This window comes from Mercenaria mercenaria, chromosome 9 (genome assembly GCF_021730395.1).
Source record: "Mercenaria mercenaria strain notata chromosome 9, MADL_Memer_1, whole genome shotgun sequence".
In the NCBI taxonomy this organism is placed as follows: Eukaryota; Metazoa; Mollusca; class Bivalvia; order Venerida; family Veneridae; genus Mercenaria; species Mercenaria mercenaria.
The window spans coordinates 31,934,209-31,954,098 of record NC_069369.1 but is presented as its reverse complement, the minus strand read 5'-3'; the positions used below and the strand labels follow the sequence as shown (position 1 = coordinate 31,954,098).

The 19,890-nt window shown below is 35.4% G+C and overlaps 1 protein-coding gene across 1 annotated transcript; it reads left to right on the top strand.

Moving 5' to 3' along the window:
* The first annotated feature begins 9,887 nt into the window (after positions 1-9,887).
* LOC123546857 (uncharacterized) lies at positions 9,888-18,966 on the top strand. The gene is made up of 3 exons (XM_045333471.2): positions 9,888-10,506; positions 16,746-17,265; positions 17,747-18,966. The coding sequence occupies exons 1-3, from the start codon at positions 10,441-10,443 to the stop codon at positions 17,884-17,886; spliced, it is 726 nt and encodes a 241-aa protein (XP_045189406.1). The 5' UTR covers positions 9,888-10,440; the 3' UTR covers positions 17,887-18,966.
* The last annotated feature ends 924 nt before the right edge of the window (positions 18,967-19,890 follow it).

Genomic DNA, 19,890 nt, shown 5'->3' with positions numbered 1-19,890 from the left:
CAAAGGCAAATTGGTTTGTAAATTTTAATGTTGTGACCTGGACCTTTGACCAAATGACTCAAAACATTATGGGTTGTATACTGACTACAGGCAATCGTACTAAAGATTGACAGTCACGGTGTTCTTTAATTATAGAGCCGAAACCTTTTTTTATCCGGAAGTCACTGTGGCACTGACCCTTGATCTACTGAATCCCAAGACAGTAAAACCGTTTTCAGTCTAAAGGTCACTGTGGCCTTGACCTTTGACGTGCTTATCGTGAAAGCGTTATCAAATATATTAACTCAATTTTTGACGACTGTGTGCCAACACATTCTTTGGTTCTTTTCACTCTTAATTTCACTTTGACCTTGACCTTTGATCTACTGAAACACAAAACACTCTTTGAAGGTTTGGCGTTTTTAGGCTAAGTATTCTCTAACTATTGATACAAATCATCTGGTCTAAGGAGACAGACCGAATGAGCAAAACAATATGCCCTGTCTTAACCCATCTGCTTCGAGGGATGAGGGGTATAATAATAGTGCAAATTCTTATTATTACGAAACAGCATGGACAGTAATGATAACTTTATCATCATCATCATCATCATCATCATCATCATAATCGTCGTCATCGTTATTATTATTATCATTATTATCATGATGCACCCCTTTGAAGGGAAGAGAGAAAACGTTTTTTTTTCATTTTCGGTCAGTGTGCCGGTAGGCCGGTATGGTAGCCAGTAGACATTTTGGTCTCCGATAAGTAAGTAAAGAAAATTTTGGCCTACAGTAATCAAACTTTATAGGATGACCGCCACTGGTAAGGAAATCAGCCATGTCGTATCGAGAATAAAAGGTCATAGTCACACTTGAAATAGATCCCTAACGAAAACTAGAAATACTTTGGCTTAAGACTGTCAACTTCATAGCATGATAACCTGTGTTTAGTAGGTAATCTCTATTGTTGTAGTGGTCAGTAGGTGACAGGTCAAGGTCACAGTGGCCATGATATTACAAATTGTTTCTCATCAATACCATGAGAAAGCTTGGGTTTGTGACTATATATGAACCTTCAAAGCATTATTGCTTATGGTCAGTATATGGCCCATCCTCAGTTTTAGGAGTCAGCAGGTCAGAGGTCAAGGTCACAGTCACCTTGAAACTGGAGGTTTTCCATTAATGGGATTACCAAATTTCTGAATGAGACAACCTATGGTCAGTACATGGCTTTTACTGTTGTTTATGCTACTGTGATACTGAGACTAAAGTGGTTTCTTATCAATGGCTGATGAATGCTAAGGCCGATAGCTGTAATACTATAATAGTATAATTATCTATGGTAAGCGAATGATGCAAACATATATTGTGTCTATTATATTATGTATTATATCTAGCTTGAACCTGGAGTCATATTACAAAGGCTGTTGAATAAATGTCATGATCAAATAAAACAAGACTGGCTATGTCTTGTCTGGGCTGATTGTGGTTAAATAGTTATCTCAGTCAATTTGAATATTAATGTAAATTTTCCTAAAGAATTAATTAAGATATTTGCATTTGCATAAAACGATTCGTATCAGTTGCATCAGCTATTAGTGTGGTTATGATACGGCTGGCACGTCATGAATACACAAGTTCAAAAACAGAACTACTCCATTGTTAGAATTCATTGCCATGGTTATATTATAGAATAATTTAAGTTATAATGTATCGATATATTACGCAATTTGCCTTTTTTTCTTTTGAGATTCCCAGAATTCAACAGCGAAAATGCGGAAATCGTTTTTAAAGCAACTTTTTCACAAATTTTTGTATAATTAAAAAAAAAATAAAAACGAGCCTTTGGTTTAAATCTGTTAGCCTAACTTTTACTCTCATGTATTCTTGTATAATTGTATAGCATGTTCCGAGGGGCATTACATATAGAAATATATTTAAATCATGAATGAAGTCAACATTCAGCATGGGCTCAAAATTAATGCATTCAAACAAATTGAATTTTGAGTTAAAGGCACTGACCTCCAGATTTTGACTCAAAATTATCTTTCTTTAAAATGGCGTGAAAGCGTGAAAGCTGCAAAAAATGATAGAAAACAAAAGTTTGATCAACCAGTTATCGTATATTATAGACAAGGTTTTATATAATTGAACGAAACAACTTTACATTCCTATGGCAGAACGAGGTCTTATCTGTGTATCCAGACAGGTGTAGGAACCAGATACAAATCTCTCCAGAACCTCATCAAGCGAAAGTAGTATAGAAAATGACTTATATTACAACTACAGAGTTACATCAAAAGCATTGCAATCTGAAATACCACTACAGATCTGCATATCTGATACGATTCCACAAAGAGAATTCGTTTTAATAAGTTTATCATGTCACAGTCGTTTTATTTTGTTTTACAGGTATTTTTAATTGTCCTTTTTATGCGGGTTAAAGAGCAATTTTTGATGGACATAGTGGTCAGCTAACCCAGGCAATATAATTTAAATCCGTCAACTCAAAATATAAGTTCTGGCATTGGCCGATACCTGGAATTAACTACCGCTTTTCCGTAATGTAGCAGAATCGTTTCCTCACATCTCAAATATGATGACAAAGAAATTCTACAACCGATAACTCTGTGCGATTATAGTTATACATTTTGACAGAAAAGGCAGAGAAGCTGCGATTGATACTTCGAGGGACTAAAGAACCTACTACGGAGATCTCGCACCCAAGAATCGACAGGTTAATGAAAGTCACCACTCGAGTGACGGATGGTAAATGATAACAAGGTCAAACTACGACGCCCTAACCCTATGACCATCAAATTGATAGAGTTCTTTTAATCACGGTTAGGTCGCCTTTCAGATATTTGAAGTAGGTGTCGGTAATTCACACTCAAGTTTAGAAAAAAATGTCATGAAAAATTTCGACGGTAGCTTCGGGGTGCTATCACCCCTAAAATACAGGGTTATATTACAGTGAAAATTCACAGGTAGCAAAGATTATTGAGGGAGGTCAGGCGGTTGAGGTGAGTAGCTCAAAATAAGATGTTTCTATCTTCGCACATTTCGAATTTATGTGGCAATTAAATCGTGGCTATTGGACATACTTTGTAATATATTATGTTAAATGTACATGTACTCGGTCTCAACAGAACGTCTTGTGCTTTTCAAAGCAGCTTAACCGCAACTCTAAAATATGCATTATCTTTGTCCAAAAATACCTATTATTTTTCTTATATTGCTTCTTTACCCTCTGGCAATTTCTTCGTGAAATTTTGACCAACACAATATCTTCTGACAAAACTTGTCAAATGGCACATTTTTCTCGTCTCGTAACTTAATTTAAAAACATTTAATAGAAGAGTAGCTATTTTGATATGTACGTTATTTAGGCCCTGCCACCGACAGGTCCGAACCTTTAGCCCGCCGCCACCGCGGTTACGAGCCCCTCTACTCCAGTGTACGAATTATTTCATGTGATGAATTCATCAATGCCCGTGGGGACATCTAGGGTGTTCATTCAATCCATGCATGTAACACATGAAAACAAATTCCATGGGTCTCCGTTAAGATAGATAACACGGAATCACTTGCCCCTCACCGATGTAGATTCGAAACCTATAGTTTGGAATGTAGAATTCTTCATGTGAGGTGCCATCAGCTGGCATGCGGAAGGTATGTGGTTCTACCCAGGCGCCAGTCCATGCCTGAAGCAATGTTCTTGAGGGCATCTGTGATCTTCCTCCACCTCCAAAAGCTGAAAAAGTAGACATATTATCTAAATTGTGTGACGTTAAACCGAATAAAAATCATTTAACTCTTCTTTTTGGTGCAATAAATTCTCCGTTCAATCAAGAAATCAACGACGTTATTCGTTCTTTTCCTCTGATGTTGGTAAGGAGTTATCAGTTACTTGTGGAGAACAAATTAGTAAACATAAACAGATTTTAAAAAAAAAGAAAAAAAGAAAACCTCACACACTGACTTTAAACTTTCACTGGGCGCTGAAAAATTCGTATTCGCTAAAAGATGGACAGTATTTTCATCTAATTTGTCTTTCCGCCCGGTCTAAATGAAATGACCTTTATTTATCTGGAATCATCAACAATTAAAACCACTTTCGTTTAATTGTTTTCTTATCTTAACTAGTAATCTGTCGTTTCTATCAAGGGTCATTAATTTTTTACACACTGTTTTATATCTGTCCGGCCGCCGAAATCTCCCGATGGGCTTAACAGATCTAACGTTTAAAGGAAAAATAAGCACTCTATTCAATGAAAGATGAAAAATAAATAATGAAAGTCAACAAGAGATAAGATGCGTCAGAATGATAGCTAGACTTAATATTTAAGTACTATAGATGCAAACGTCGTGGGAATATGATATAGAAATATAGACAAACTTCAAAGAAACCGCACTCCATTTCATATTTACAGTTGTATTTTTATAGTTTTGTATAATATAGTCAAACTGATTGAAAATCTGGCGGTGCAGATTTGTATTTTCTCCAGCTCAGTTTGTCCGCTGGTTATCTTTATGATGACATTATTCCTTTTTTCCGTTCATGCAGATTTTTAGAATTAAGACGTTATATCATCGGAGTATATGACTGCTTCCAGCTATACTGCTAGGTCGAAAATGACCCCCTACCCTCCCGCCGATTCAGTTAAGTGAAATCTTTAGGGGGAAAATGGCATTAAAGGCATAAAAAAGTGAAGGTTTTTACTGGTAGCATTTTGTTTTCTTAATTTAAATATTTATATAAAATTTATATATATAAATGTTTCCTAAACTAGACTCTTTTGTTGTGATATGTACAAATTGCTTCCATTTGTCCCAAGCTTCATATTAACAACAACCTTAAATGCAGGGTCAAATAGAAATTTATGTCAAATTACTTTGTCTCAAATTTAATTGAAACTTCTGTATGATCATGTACCGCCAGATAATTTGCCAGTCGTTTAACTTTAATGAACAGTCTGCAAGATTTATTAGGTATTGTCCGTGTCAACGCCGGTTGGGTTCTAGTCAACAACCAAGTCCTATACCCACAGCAACGCTCTTTTATTCTTTACAAGGAGAGGCCATAAGATGGACTAAATACCGGTCACCCTTTTGATCTATTATAGTCCTTTATATCACAATTACAGTGGCTATCTCAGTCCATCTTGACTGAAATCTCTACAATTGGCCAACCTCTATTATTATTGCAGTATTAAACATTTCAGGTAAAATGGTCGTTACCGGATTGATGGATTTATGGTTCCAAACTAATTTATTTTAAACGTTTTGTCAGCTGCTATGGTCTTGCTGAATAACAATGGAAAGTGTTTTATATAAATGTCATAAAAGTCTGACCGGTGTTAATAATAGCCTGATACACAGAGATAAATTTTCTCCCATCTTGTTTGTTTTTTCATGATGTTGTCCGCCGTCTATACTTGTCAGTAGGCTTTTTAATGAATGCATTTATGTGATTTTATCAGATTCAGATACATGCAGTTCTTTAAAACTGTACGATATATTCAAGAAAAGACCGCATACGATTTTTAGGCCTGCCTTTTATAATATACCGTAAAACAATGTTTTAATGATTTGGATTCAAAAGTCTGGATATTGGTAATATACTATCGCTCAAGTTTTTAAATTGGCGTATTGTGATAATCCATCATGGATCCTGACACGCTGCGGATGGTTCTGGGGGGCGCTGCGCAGTTACTGGTATTTAATCATGATCATGGCCTTTTGCGACACATCCGCTTGGCATGATCAGACTGACATCGTGCAGTCGATCATGATCTGCACTGTTCGCCATTCAGTCAGTAACGTTTTGGTTAGCACCTATTTTGATAGTTAATGGAACTGTCCAAACTGAAAGATGGACAGATTCATTATAGAAATTTAGCATGGTAAGGGTTAATAGTATGGACTTATTTGTAAAGAAAAAGCAAGAGAAAGAAGCGTCAGTAGTTGTTCTGTAGTAAGGAAGAGAAACCACTCTTCCTCTTCATGAGGTATTAATTGTTCAGTGGTGCACTCACAGATATTAACTGATTGTTTCATTCGGTCTCTAATAACAAAATATATCAATAATTCTGAAAAAATAACATGCAGTTTGAAATTTGAAAATTAAGCGGAACGAGGAAAGTCTAAAGACATATATTTATATACATGTACCTGACACAATGGGGAGTGCCTCTTGCTATACATTGCAATATATAATATATCTAACAACGCACGCACGCACGCACGCACGCAAAAAGCAAGTATTGTCAATAGAATTATAAGTATCAGTTTACTTAACAGGATTTTAATAGCTTAATTAGTAAGGTTTCTTTCTGTTTTACTGGGTAACTAACTCAGTAGATATATTTTACTTTATGTAGCTGACTCAGTGCTTGAGTAGATTTTTATAAAACGTTTATGACATGACGTCTATAGCTAGCTGGATCTCTTTTTAATTTGTACTAAAGCAGTTCCACATTTTGACAAATCGAAAGGGATCTGGAGCCGTGCAGCTGTTTTTCTCTGAAATCCAACTTGATCCACGAATAAACAGACAGCAGATGCGATTATGTCTATTCGTGTTCTTTTTTTTTTTCTTTTTGTTTTCGTGCAACACAAGCCGAAGTAAAAACGGAGACAATTTTGTGCATAGTCGCGAAAAAAAAAACCCAACTCGAAATGATGTAGTCTTGATGTATTTTATCTGCCACGGACAATTAACGGGTTATTTTTTCTATTTATTTTGAGCAATACATTATGAAAAAAACTGTTTATAAAAACAATCATTGCTGAAAAAAAATGAAATGGCGTTCAGTGATTATTTAAGCGCTTAGGAAATTGTCAAGAGCTCTTTCATTTCAGACAGGCAAGCTAGATTCGAAGTCCCGACGACAAGCATGCTAAAATAACACTATTGGTTCACTGCAGTTGACTTCTTAGCAGGGAAAAGAAATTCGCCTTTAATGGACATTATTTTATGGCATAAATTTGAGGATTAGTGTCCATTTATCATCCTAAAATGGCTACAAATACCATTTTTATACCCGCCATCGGAAGTGTAGTCAGTAAATGCGCATTAAAATGGAAATTATTTGAATATAGTGATTTGAATTTACATTTTAATTTGATCAAATACTAACCAGATAAGCTTGATATTTTGACACAGAATTTACATTTTCTGTCCGTTTTATCAGTTGATAAAAGGTTTTTGTCTTGGGAGGGTCAGTCATGTTATCTCGAATAGGACCACAAACTCGTCAACATTGTCAAATTAGTCAAAATTTGTGACAGGAAAGCGGGGGTTGAAACTATGTGAGGAAAATAATTCTGAGTCATACGATACCTTCCTTGACACAGTCGAATTTATTTTTTCTGTCCGCAACAGTTGCTGGTGTTGGAACATTAGGGTTCATACAGACTGGCAAACATTTTGAAAGTTTCAGTTTCAGATTAATAGCATATCGGCAAATACAATATATATTTGGCCATTTACAAATATAACAAGGATGGCTAAGAAAGCACGAACTATACATTTCTAACAAATATGAACACTTAGTAATATTCAAATATATCTATTGTATGCTTCTAATGTTATGATCTATGTAAAAAGAAGTCGGTCTTGGAGAGAAAAGGATTTTAATTATGCCTGTTGCGTTTCTTTAGCCTAACGTCCAGCTTTACCATATTGCTAATCGGCACCTCACGGTCGATTATAGATAATCGAGTACTTCACAATGTTAGAGAAGTTGTGTCGTATGGCAAGCAATTCCACACGAGTCATGTTGCAAAACTGTTCACTTCATGTATACATGTAATTCATCTTGTAGATGATTTTTACGGTCATATGTTTGTTCCTTTGGCGCTCTTTATGGTTTTCCCTCTTAGGGACAGGGACCCTCATATATGGTATCAAGTAACAGGTTGCGCTGTATCACAATTTTGTTTCTGCTTTTATGGATACAGGGTGGGGCACTGGGCTCTGGTTGGTCATACTCAACGTATATGATTGCCGATGATTGCATAAAACTCTGCACATTATGTTTCGACTGTACTTCGTGAGTTGAACATTCCTTCTCGGCGGGAAGATGGAAAAGTATGCACAACAATTTATTTCAAAGATTAAGAAAATCCTGCAATCTACTCGCTTGTTTTTAACATCAAAGAAAATATCAAGATATTAGGTAAACACTTAAATTTTACATTATCACTAAATAAATCGAATTTAAAACTCATCGTCGAAAAACGCTACTCAGACCGAATTATCTGATAAATATTGATATGTCCTGAAGTAGGTTCACCACAGTTTTGGATTGTAGTCTCCTCTTCAACATGTGTAGGGGTGAGTGAGGGGAGGGGGGGGGGGGGGGGGGGGGGGGGGTGGCGGGGGTTGCGGACAAACTCCATTAGTTGCCAATTTCACATTCCCATCCACCCCAACATTGAGACGGTACCTACGTCTCTGGTGTACTGTGAAACCCATTTAAACTGAATAGCATCTGGGCCAAAGGAAAAGTTCAGTTTTGATGGAGCCGAAGTTTAGAGAGTTTTTTTTCTGCTTTTCAGGCGTTCGGGTTTAGAGGGTTTCTACATTTTTATTTTGTCATATAGTGTTCTGGGCGTGTCTCATATCAGTGGTCATCTGTTAGCAAACAACTCTAGCGAGTTCAGTTAATAGAAGAAACAATACGTAAATCCAGTTCAAACCTTCTATACGGTTAAGGACATTATAATCCAGAGCTGAGACGGACAGTGAAGTGAGCTTCGGACTTTTCGGCTGTATTTAAATGATGGTATCAATGAAATATATTGATCTGTAAATATTTGGACAGTCTAGTTGTAAGCTTTAAAGTAAATAATCTTAAAAAGAATCATAACTATAGCTCTATCAATACATGATCTTTGAAATTCTATCCAATTAATCTCGGATCATATCCCTTTTGTCACATTTAGGGTACATCTGTTTAAATTTTATTTTACAAAATTGTGTGAATTTCGTTTGAAATTCATTTTTACGACCAATTAATAATACAAACGACTTATTAATTGTCCCTTTTGATACATGGTAAGGACATGTTTTCGCTGATTTGAGTAAATCTTAAAAAGAATGAAATGACCCTTAAAACACTTAAATCGACCAAAGTGACCCGCCGTGACCTTAAAGGACTCGAGCGGATACCAAAGGGGAAAATGGTAAAGAAAAAAATGAAATATCAAAACACTTTTCAAAACTGTTTGATTTTAATTTAGACAAGTTTCAAAAACAAACAGGAAGTGTCGTATTCCAAGGTGTGTTTGATTGTCCTTAAGAAAAAGAAATTACGATAATCATCAAATTCTCAAACTTAAACCGGTTGCTGCAGAGTGATTTATTGTTCATATCACAAACTTGATGCGAAAATGGAACCTGGCGCTTTTAACGTGGATACATAATCACAGAACAGAAACATTATATAAAAGGTCTTTATTCTTGTTATCACTGCTCAGTTGCTCAATAAAGCCAGGAGTGTACGGGAAACAGATTTATGTTCGATCCATTGACTTGGCAGTCATAATGTCATTCAGCAGATATCTCGATATTCTTCAAATTCATTTAAATAGTTTGTTTCGTAATAAACGTATAACACTTTTTTTGTGGTAAACAGATCACATATATACAACACTGAGCACAATTATAAAAGCTGAATTCGTAATTTTACAGATCTTGGGAAGTTAACATATGATACTGTCAAATAGTCAACCATGATCGCCTTTTTATTTCAAGAAATAAGATAAAACGCATCTTAAATGCAGTTTTGAACTATTGCTTTATCACTGTTTATTTGTACAAATCGTAATAAAAATCAAATACTATTTCAACGTACACGCCTTCTTGTGTCTAGCTGTTTTCTGATTGGTCACTGACACGCGGACAGTCATGAATATTAAACACCTCGGGCGCAAATATGAATATTTGATCTCCGATGAAACCCAAAATAGTTTACTTTCTGTTTTTGCATACATCAAAATACATGGCATCTTAAATTCACGTTTGTTTAATAAACTTGTGCATGTAATTTTCATCGTTATGTATAACATATTCAGAATTTGATAACTTATGGTAGAGTGATATAACAAAACATTTGGAAATGAATGGACGTTTAAATGTCTCTCTAATTAAAGTTTATCAGTGACAAATCATTTGGCATGTGAAAAAAAGTGTTTGTGTGACTTGCAAATGGAAATGATTTACTGTTTTATATGGGTATGATGTAGTGTGACGTTTCGTAAAGAAGATACTTTTGTATGAAAATTGAAGTTTTACGACTTGCTTGATGAAAAGTTTATAGTGCTTTTATAACAATTTTTTGTGGAAGCAGTACGTTAAACAGCAATAATTTCAAGGACTGCTGCTTAAGATAGTTTTCAAATTTGCAACAAACAGAATAAAAGGAATTCAGAAAGATAAAAACCGTCAAGGATGGAAGGAGTATATCTAACACTGATTCTGACATCCATCTTGGTAAAATTAATGGCTGCAGAGACGGTAAGTTATTACATAAAAACTTTATCAAAATTATTTATTCCCATATTGGATGAACATAATTCCTAAAAATTGGATAAAAAATATACAGCTAAACAAAGGAAAATGATAAATTGTAACATTTGATGTTAGTTGCCCATTCAAAACGCTGATTTTTGTTCATAATCTTACAAAATTGTAAAGTTTTTTTTATATACAAGTGAATTCGTATTGTTCAGAGATCCTTCGAATCAGTAAAGGCTAAACACGGGTAATTAGATGGTAAACGTTCGTAAATTCTGTTATTTTCGTGTATGGTAAAACACTCATCAGTATGTTGCTTTCATTTGTTCAATGCATTATATTTTTAAAGGCCCAAAATGGATTTCTTGTTATGAACGTAAAGTGCACCAATTCCGTGTTATTTCTTGTTTTCAGTTATCGTCATGTCAAATATATGTCACAGAGTTAGATATGTAATTAACATACTAGGAAATATTACTTAATTCATTGATTCTTATTACCTCCCTTTACGGTTGTGATTGTATAGGTTCATGTGCAATGTTGAAAGATGTGCTTCTTTAATTGTAAAGATATGCATATTCTCAACTTGGACAACTGCACTGTCAATTTTTAACATAAAATTTAAAGCTTTATGGAACATTAGGCACATATCATGTAGTTTTAGTATTTCAATGTTTTCTATGGAATGATACGGTATACATGTATGTAAATTCTTTGTTCTTAACGCATACCACCCAGAGCATACACATTATATTCGATTGTTTACACGAAAATGGAATGTTTCCATCTACATTACAAATAAACCCTTTTGAACACTCTCAACTTTCAAGATAAGACAATGTCCCTATTCTGTTTTCAGTTTAAAACTGCGTACCTTTATTTGTGTTCACTCGTTCACTTTTTATCTGTTTAAGTGAACACAAGTTTATCTTTTCACCCAAATTATCCACTCCATTCACTCGAATCATCTCCAATTTCACATCTAAATAGATTTCAATATATTACTGAAGTTAGTCAACAGTTATTTGGAATTTTTTGTTCAATTTGTCTGCACAGTGCCGCACCCCGATGTTCAAATTAAGAACAAAAGTAGGAACGTTTGTTTAGGGATAAAGCACCAGAGCATTAACTTCTAATACAGAAGTCGTCTGTTTGAATCCCCTAAGAGTTTGAACTTTGACCGCGAACTTGACAATCCTGACGAGAGATGGAAACCAATGAAGCTGTTATACTGAGAATAGTTCTGCATTAGTTAAATGCAGTTGATCTCCTGAATACAAATACATTTTATTTATTTTATGTTTTTCGGTGGTTTATCGAAATATAATGGTGAATTATATCCTGATAAACTCACTGGCCACTCAGTGAAAATTATCAAATCTGATACCCGGATTAACGTCAAAAAGTTTACCGAGCGTACTGAAAGCCGGAAACAATATGACGATGACGTCAAATGACGTCATCTTTGCGATGCTTCCTGATAAAATTTCCCGCAAATTTTGACATTTTATTGAAATAAACACAACAAAAGTAGAGTTTTAGACATAAAATAAACAGAAAAATTGTTGGTATAGATGTAATATCACGGTAATTTCACTCATGAACACCAAAAGTTGTTATTTTCACTCGTGGCTGCGCCACTCGTGAAAATATCACTTTTGGTGCCCACTCGGTGAAATTATAACGTGATATTACACCGAAACCAACAATTATCCTCTATCTAATGAAATCATAAATACATTATTGCACGCTACTCACGTGGTGTACTCCGCGCGCATCTAAATATTAAAAGCAGTCAATGTGTGCAACAGTTTCATATTTGATTTCACTGAGAAAAAAAATATTATGAGAAAACGCAATAAAGTTAATTTAGCGCAGAGCTCGTGATATTCAGAAACTTGAATATGAATGCTCTGTTTGAACTACATGCAGCTACCAAAGAAAGAAAATATTATAATGCAAAACAATAGTCTTAACCGAGAGATATTTGAAATAAATATTAAACTATGTCAATTTCTAATATATATTGAATGATGAGCATCGTATTGTGTCGCCATGTTGGATACATGAAACTAACAAAGTGACAAATTGTTACCGGCTTGTAGTGTCAGATTGTAGCTGATAAACAAATTTTGTACAATGTCAGCCTCTTAGCATGTACAGTGACGATCTAATAGGAAATATGAACACAGGGCAGTTACATGTTTAACCTAAACCTTATCTACAAAAATATCAAACGCACTTCCTGATTTGATGAAAAGATGACAAAAATGACACATTTTTTAGCATAATGCACGTATACAAGTATTGATTTAACGGTTCAGAGTTCGAGTACCTCATTCGACGAATGTTCTCCATGGTGATTTAACAGGCTTTCACCTTTCTCATCAATACTTCAACAACATTTCAGTTAGGCACCAGTTATCTGCCTGTCACTTAGGGCGTTGCTTCGATCGCCAAAAGTACTAAACTTCTTTTCCGCAAATAACTGGTACTTGCAGTCTGACCGCATGTATCAGAGGGGAAAGAAGAAAGTATTCTTTAAAAAGCTATCAAATCGCCATGGAGAATATTTGTATCACCCCGGGATGAGACTCAATGCCTTAAAATTGAAGTCACCGCACTAAGTGAGAGCCTGACTAGCGATATCTAGCTAAGGATCATACCGCCTTCTTTGGCGTCTAACCCTTGGATGGCGGCCTGGAGTTTAAAGAGAATCCATTAAACATATTTCAAATTGCTCTTACAAATTATATCTGTATTATTCTAAATAAAAACAGATTTAACTTATTTTTCCCCGTTTATTCATTCTCTAAACCGTTTATTCTCGTTGTTATATCAGGGATGTAAAAAGTTTATTATCAATTAGTACAATTACCTTCATCAGATTATGAACTTAGTCTACAGTTATGTTGGATTACATCTCCATTAAGCATCTGTTTATCTCCATAAATCAACCTTAAAGTGGATTATTTTCGTAGTTTATGGTCTGAGAAGAAAGATCGTTTGACATGATGAGACAAAATTACAATAGCTTTTTTTGTGTTTAACTTCAAAAAACTGATTCTCTAACAAGTGCCTTAATGTGATAATCAGGAAAATTGTGAGAGAATTACTTTTTTCAAAAATGAATTAAAGAACTGTAATAAAGGTTAAATAGCTTACATAAAATAATAAACTTTATTAGTATTCATTAACTGTTTTGATAATACGCAACATTTCCGGAGACGAATTTTAATTGAACATAAAAATAGTCCAGAATATGATGATAGTATGCGAATGCTATGGGTGTAGGATGCCTCAGTTGAAAAAGACGTTTAGAGATGTAACAAAGCAAAGACATGCGACTGTTTCAATCACAGGTTTCTGCCAAGACTAATATTTGTCACATCAGATTAGTTCCGGTCTCTGTCAGAGCTGAAATTGATAAAGGGATCTCAAAATATCCCCCACCCTTTAGAATTTTGTTTTCAATGCACTGAAAACGAACAACACGCGTCGAGCGCTTCAATGAATTTAATTATGTATGTGTTTGCAAGTCCAAGGACACAATTTTCAGAGCTTTTACCTCTATTCAATTTCTGTTTAAAAATTAATTATGAAAGGATTTGTGTACGAACAGCGCGAAATGCACGTGCCACGGCGGAAGTCGTTTTTTATGACCAATGGGACGCATCGCTTATGCATTTGATGACACATAATTAGCAAATACAAGAAATTTGTCTTGTCTCTGACTTTATCACGCACGTTTTTTGACCAAACAATATGTATTGAACAGGTGATTTCTTATCAGATCATAATCTTAACAGAGATAAATGATTAAAGTGTGCTTTTCTAAAGAAGTAATTTTTCAGCTGTCCTCGAAAACGTCTTCAATGGCGACACTCGATAAAACTTCGTAAAGCAGACGACCGTTGACACCGATAGGTAATAATTAAAGGCTATATGCATATCATTGGCGAAAATTAATGCTGACCGTTGTTTGTCGTAGTTTTGTCAAAATACCGATAAAAAGACAAACTGAAATAATGTTGATCGCAATAATTGACCCGATATTCCTTTATTTGCAATATTGATGGATATCAAAATTGATGTGTTAGAATTAAAATATTCGTCATTTTTGAAGAGTCGTGATAAACGACGAAATATTGATGACTTCCGTGAAAGTTTTGAAAAAAAAAAAACAAAAAAAAAACAAAGAAAGAAAGAAACTGTATTAAAGCTTGTCTATTTCTAGTCCCAATCCGTGACTCTAGTTACCTCCCCTGATGGTCCGTCCACGTATATCAGACTGAAATGAAATGAAAGTGATAGATCTAATTACGTCACGAGTTGGACTAGTCTATTTCATGCTATATAACGAGATAATTTTATATGCCGTCCGTATAATTTAATATACACTGTATACATCTGAAATAAAACATACTTGTAAAAACAGATGTTGAAATGTTTCATTTAAACTTGAAAATGCATCAGTCCTTATCAAACGTATTGCTAAATTTTGTAGCAACGTCATTTACTTATTTAATCAACAGTCCTTGTTAACAAGAACACAGACAAAACAACAAACAAATTATAGTCAAAGCTAACATCTTAGATGTGCCTTAAGTATCAGTTTTTTAGTTTATACTAGTTTAGTTTATACTAATTTGTTTTAGCTCGATTGTGATGAAAGCTTCAAGCTTATTGGAACCACTCTCGAGTCCGCTTCCTGGAAAAAAAACAACAGTACTGGTGTCATATGAGAAGTCATGGTCGTGACCTCAGTGGGGCTCGAACCCACGAGCCCTGGATTGAGCGGCCGACACCATTCGTTAATTTTACATCTTTTGGTATTGCTATGTTTGTTTTTAAGATTGAGTCTTGTTGTGAGGATAGGATTGATTATTTGAAGACGAAATATTCTCAATTGATTTATAAGGCTATGTTTACCGTTTGAGTTACTTTCACCGCTTGAAGTAACAATTTAAACCTTTTTGACCAGTATGTAAAAGTTACTAATCCGCGTTGGGCCGGAAGCTTCTCTCTTGGATCATCTGTTTAAAACATATACACATCTCTATCTGCTTGAAGTTGTTAAGTATATATTTCCTGTCTTAAGAAACGTATGTCTTTATGTGTGCTGTGTGTCACGAATTAGTTGTTTCTAGTAGATGTGGTCGTATGATCATTTACAACCTTAGTTATCTCTGAACAGCCTTTCTCAATAAAATTGTCCATGTACGATAGGACTCCCTTTCACGTGGCAGCACACATGTGTAATTACAATTAATTAAATCTTCAAGCCCAGATTTGTATGCAGGTACTTTTGTTCAGTAACAAATATTTACCTCTGATGTCACAAGATGAAAAGGTCAAACAGCTTTATTCAAGTTTCAGTACAACAGTAATCTAATCCTAACATCCGAAAACACAGTCCATCCGAGCACAACTGCGTCTTTATTCATGTCAAAACTGATATATCATACTTTCATCTATACCTTCATCTATATCGTGTGAAGTTGAAAGTAAAACCTCTCTCTTTCATTTAAAGTGAGAACATTCCACATAAGATGCATTGTTAAATTCAGAATTAATTAACCTGATAAAACTGGTTGGAGTTTCAAAATAAGCATTTAAATAAAGCTACAATTCTGAATGCAAGATTAATTTCCAGTGTCACCATGTCAGCAGATATTTGATGCTACATATTACACGATAAGATCTACAGCACATGGGAAAATTAAGTTCGCATCAAAAAATATAATCCTAAAGGAAAGGCAGTACTCCCCTTTTTTGGAAAAATGAAATAGATTTAAATTACACAAAACGTCATTGTTGAATTGTTGACCAGCAGCAGAGACCACCCCGGCAAAACAAAACGTTTATGTTAGGTTGTACACATTTTAGTACGAAGCAATTTCAGAAATCTGTAGTCAGCTTTTCAGAGTAGTATGCGAAAATATAACCAGCTCGAGATTTAACCTGAAGAATACTGAATGTCTCCAGCGTTTTTGTAACGAGTTTCTAGAATGCGTCCGTACTGTTAGTCAATATCAGTCATTATTCCTCATGTATCCAGAAACAACAAGTATGCTTTTGGGCATTTATACGGACTCACAGTTCAATAATCTCACTTAGCTCAAAACTTGAATCAAATCGGTATTTTTTAATAACCATAATCTATATGCAGATACATCTGTAAACTTACCAGCTACATTATTACAGCAGTTTTTATTTCTTATAAACATTCATTTCAGATCCAGCTTCCGCACTTTGCTCAGATGAAAAACTATTACCCGGGATTCTACCATTTTGGAGGTGCTTGCAGGAACCGGGAAATTGTTACACTCCTTGGTGTTGAAGACAGCGTAAACATGCTTCTCCATGACACCACTGCTCTCCGACTTTCGTACACGCTAAATAAAATTGGGAACCAGCATTCTCTCGGAAATGACGTAATCAGACTTTCTAGAAATGGCACCGACAGTGTTCCTGGTAAAGACGGTCTTCAGCATATATTCCACCCGCTTGCCTTTGGACCATACCTTGCAGACAAATACGGCTATCCAACCGTTACAAAAATGCATCTTTTTGATCCTGTAAAGACAAAAGCAAGTTTTGCCAACAAACAGGGCATAATGCGAGTTATTACATACACTCAACACGACAACAAACCTAAGGGCCACATCGTATTATGGGATTGCAATGGCGTCTACCAGTCACGTGATTTCTTCTATGGCCACACACTGTTATCTGTCGAGTTCTGGGAATCGCCAGGTAAGTTATTTTATTTCATTTACAAGTATACCACTTACACTGTCCGTTTCAATCGTTTATACATGTCTATTTTGTTATGTTCAGCAGGATTTCGGTAATAAATTGCGGTCTGTAACTTGACATATTTTTTTAACACACGCGTAGTCTTTGTGGAATGAATACAAGAATGGCTTTGGTCTGATTCGGTCAAAGAACATTTAACAAAAGGCAACGCGTTTATATATCGGTACTCTTTCTATATATATACATGATGTTATGATAGTATTTGTTATATTTACATGATGAGAAAAACCAGTGCTTTATTAAGAACATTATTAGGTTAATTGGCAGTCGTGTGTAGTGGATATATGGCGCGGATAAAAGACATCGCAGGAAAAGAATTACAAAAAAAAAGCGGGAAATAGATATGCAATAAAGTAAAATAATGTTAACCATACAATGCTTCATTCCATTTCATCCCGCTTATTTTATATCTTTACAGATACAAACTGCAATGGCGGCCAACCTGATAATACTAAGGACAAAGTACAGATTGACGAAGTAGATTCATATATCCTGTCTGTCTTGAAACAATCACGCCATGAGACCAGGCACCGGAAGCACTGTTTACAGTACCGGTGATGGAACAAAATTAGTGCGAGATATTCAAATGCTGCCATGTTTGGGATTGTGCAATGTGATATGTATTAAATGTGCACCGTGCAAATTATACATGTTTCCGAAACAATAGACTAATTATTATGGATATAAAGGACCCAAGAGTTTACAACAAGGAATTAATCTTACTTTATCTTGATTCCTCACTACTCGGAACTGATATGCAGTAAGGCGAGAGAAGAACATAGTAACTTACTCTCTAAAAGTGTACATTCGTAAAAAGACAACGTGTTGACGCCAAGTATCTTTATATTTAATATTTCATGTGTATTGAAGCTTGTGCATTGTGGCTCCTACACAGACTTGTGTCCGCTGTTGTACACTGAAAACGGACATGCACAGACGTACATGCGCGTAGGCGAACGCTTGAAATAAACTTCTAGTGAAATGAGAATATGCTCTGACTACTATTTAGTATTAAAACTGCGATATAGTACGGGTTGTACAGAGAAGTGATAACATACCCCATTTCTAAGTTCTAAAACTTTTACGGCAGACTACAAAATAAAAGGGGACGGATTATACGACAAGGAATGTAGGCGTGTGATTATTTTGACTGCTGATAAGCAGAGCCATTTTAAATTTAGTTTGTTGGGACAGATCTCGTCACTCTTGTCAGTTTGAGTCAGAAAACATCAAGTGCCATATACGGTACTATTTGGCACTTTAGTTTACAAATGGTGTTGAAGAATACTTCTCAACTGCACAAATAGTTGCCGTGATCTCACAAACTATTAGTGTATCTTTATTTGTAGCCGGTGATTGTTCAGTGAGTGCTTAATTAGAAAGGGCAAAATACCTACGACAGAGTTGGGCGTGAAAAGACAGAACACGAGAAGTTGCATCTCCGGATATACTTTATTGACGGAGATAAAAGTGGTGGATACGGTGACCCATAGTTAGCAAGCCTGGGATGATGAGAATGCAAGTTTATTGCATATAGTTAAGTACGCTTATAACGTTTAAAGTTGAAAAGAAATCCAGTATTCATGCATCGAATATATACTATTTATATCATATGTCAATAAAAATGTTAAAATCGTATTTTGTGATCTTTTTTGGTTGAAGTTTTAGCCTACAATTCTTGCTTAAAACTTGTGTATAAAATCCTGGAAACGACTCATTTCCTTTTAACACAGTAAGTATTGCTAGAGGTCGGATCATACTTCGGCATTTATAATCTTACAAATGATAAAGTAGCTATACATCTCTTCTAGTGCAGAAAACAATGATGTGTCAATCCGACTGTCAATAAAAACATGGCAATTTCAAGGTCATTTGACGAGCATGGACACAATCATGTTGTTCCATGAACCTTTTGCGCTGGAGCTCCCGACCTACGGCGTAGTGTACCTCTAAGTTAGTAACTCTACCGTCACCAGTCAGTCTCATCTAACTTAAGCTTGTCGCAAGTGCTTCCAATAACTGCAATTTCAGTCCTGTGAGTGTTAGTGTGTAAAACTCCCCAAGTCATCAATGCAAGGCAAGCATCTGTCAGAATATTACCAACGCAGGATACATAGCTTTTTTTGGTAAACTGACGAAGATTTCTGGCTTTCAAACCCATCTCTTCAAACTATCAGTCGATTTGGATCGCAGCCTAACCTGCTAGGGGGAATACAAGCAGCTGCAAAAATAATGAATGTGTTGACTGAGGTAAGCGGCTGCTAAAAGCGGACCAGTAGTCCAGAAGTAAGATATCAAACTCAAGTTCCTATTCCTCAAACTTAACGTATTCTCTCTCGGATAAGAAAGAGTATATAACAGGTGTTTAACATCCGACTTGTAAAAGAAGAAGGAAAACCTATAAAAACTGAAGTCTGTTTAGTATCTAACACTATGGTTCCAAACCATTCTCGCGGCGAAGTTACCCGTATGGCGACTACGGATAGATAAACTTACATTAGTAGACCGGCATCGCAGTTTACAGACTGACATTGCCCTTCCCGTAATCGAAAATAGCTTAAA

Excerpts from the sequence above, each read along its gene's own strand:
- LOC123546857 (XM_045333471.2), top strand. The coding sequence starts at position 10,441 with ATGGAAGGAGTATATCTAACACTGATTCTGACATCCATCTTGGTAAAA. Across the intron at positions 10,507-16,745 it reads AATTAATGGCTGCAGAGACG|ATCCAGCTTCCGCACTTTGC; the intron begins GTAAGTTATTAC and ends CATTCATTTCAG. Across the intron at positions 17,266-17,746 it reads CGAGTTCTGGGAATCGCCAG|ATACAAACTGCAATGGCGGC; the intron begins GTAAGTTATTTT and ends ATATCTTTACAG.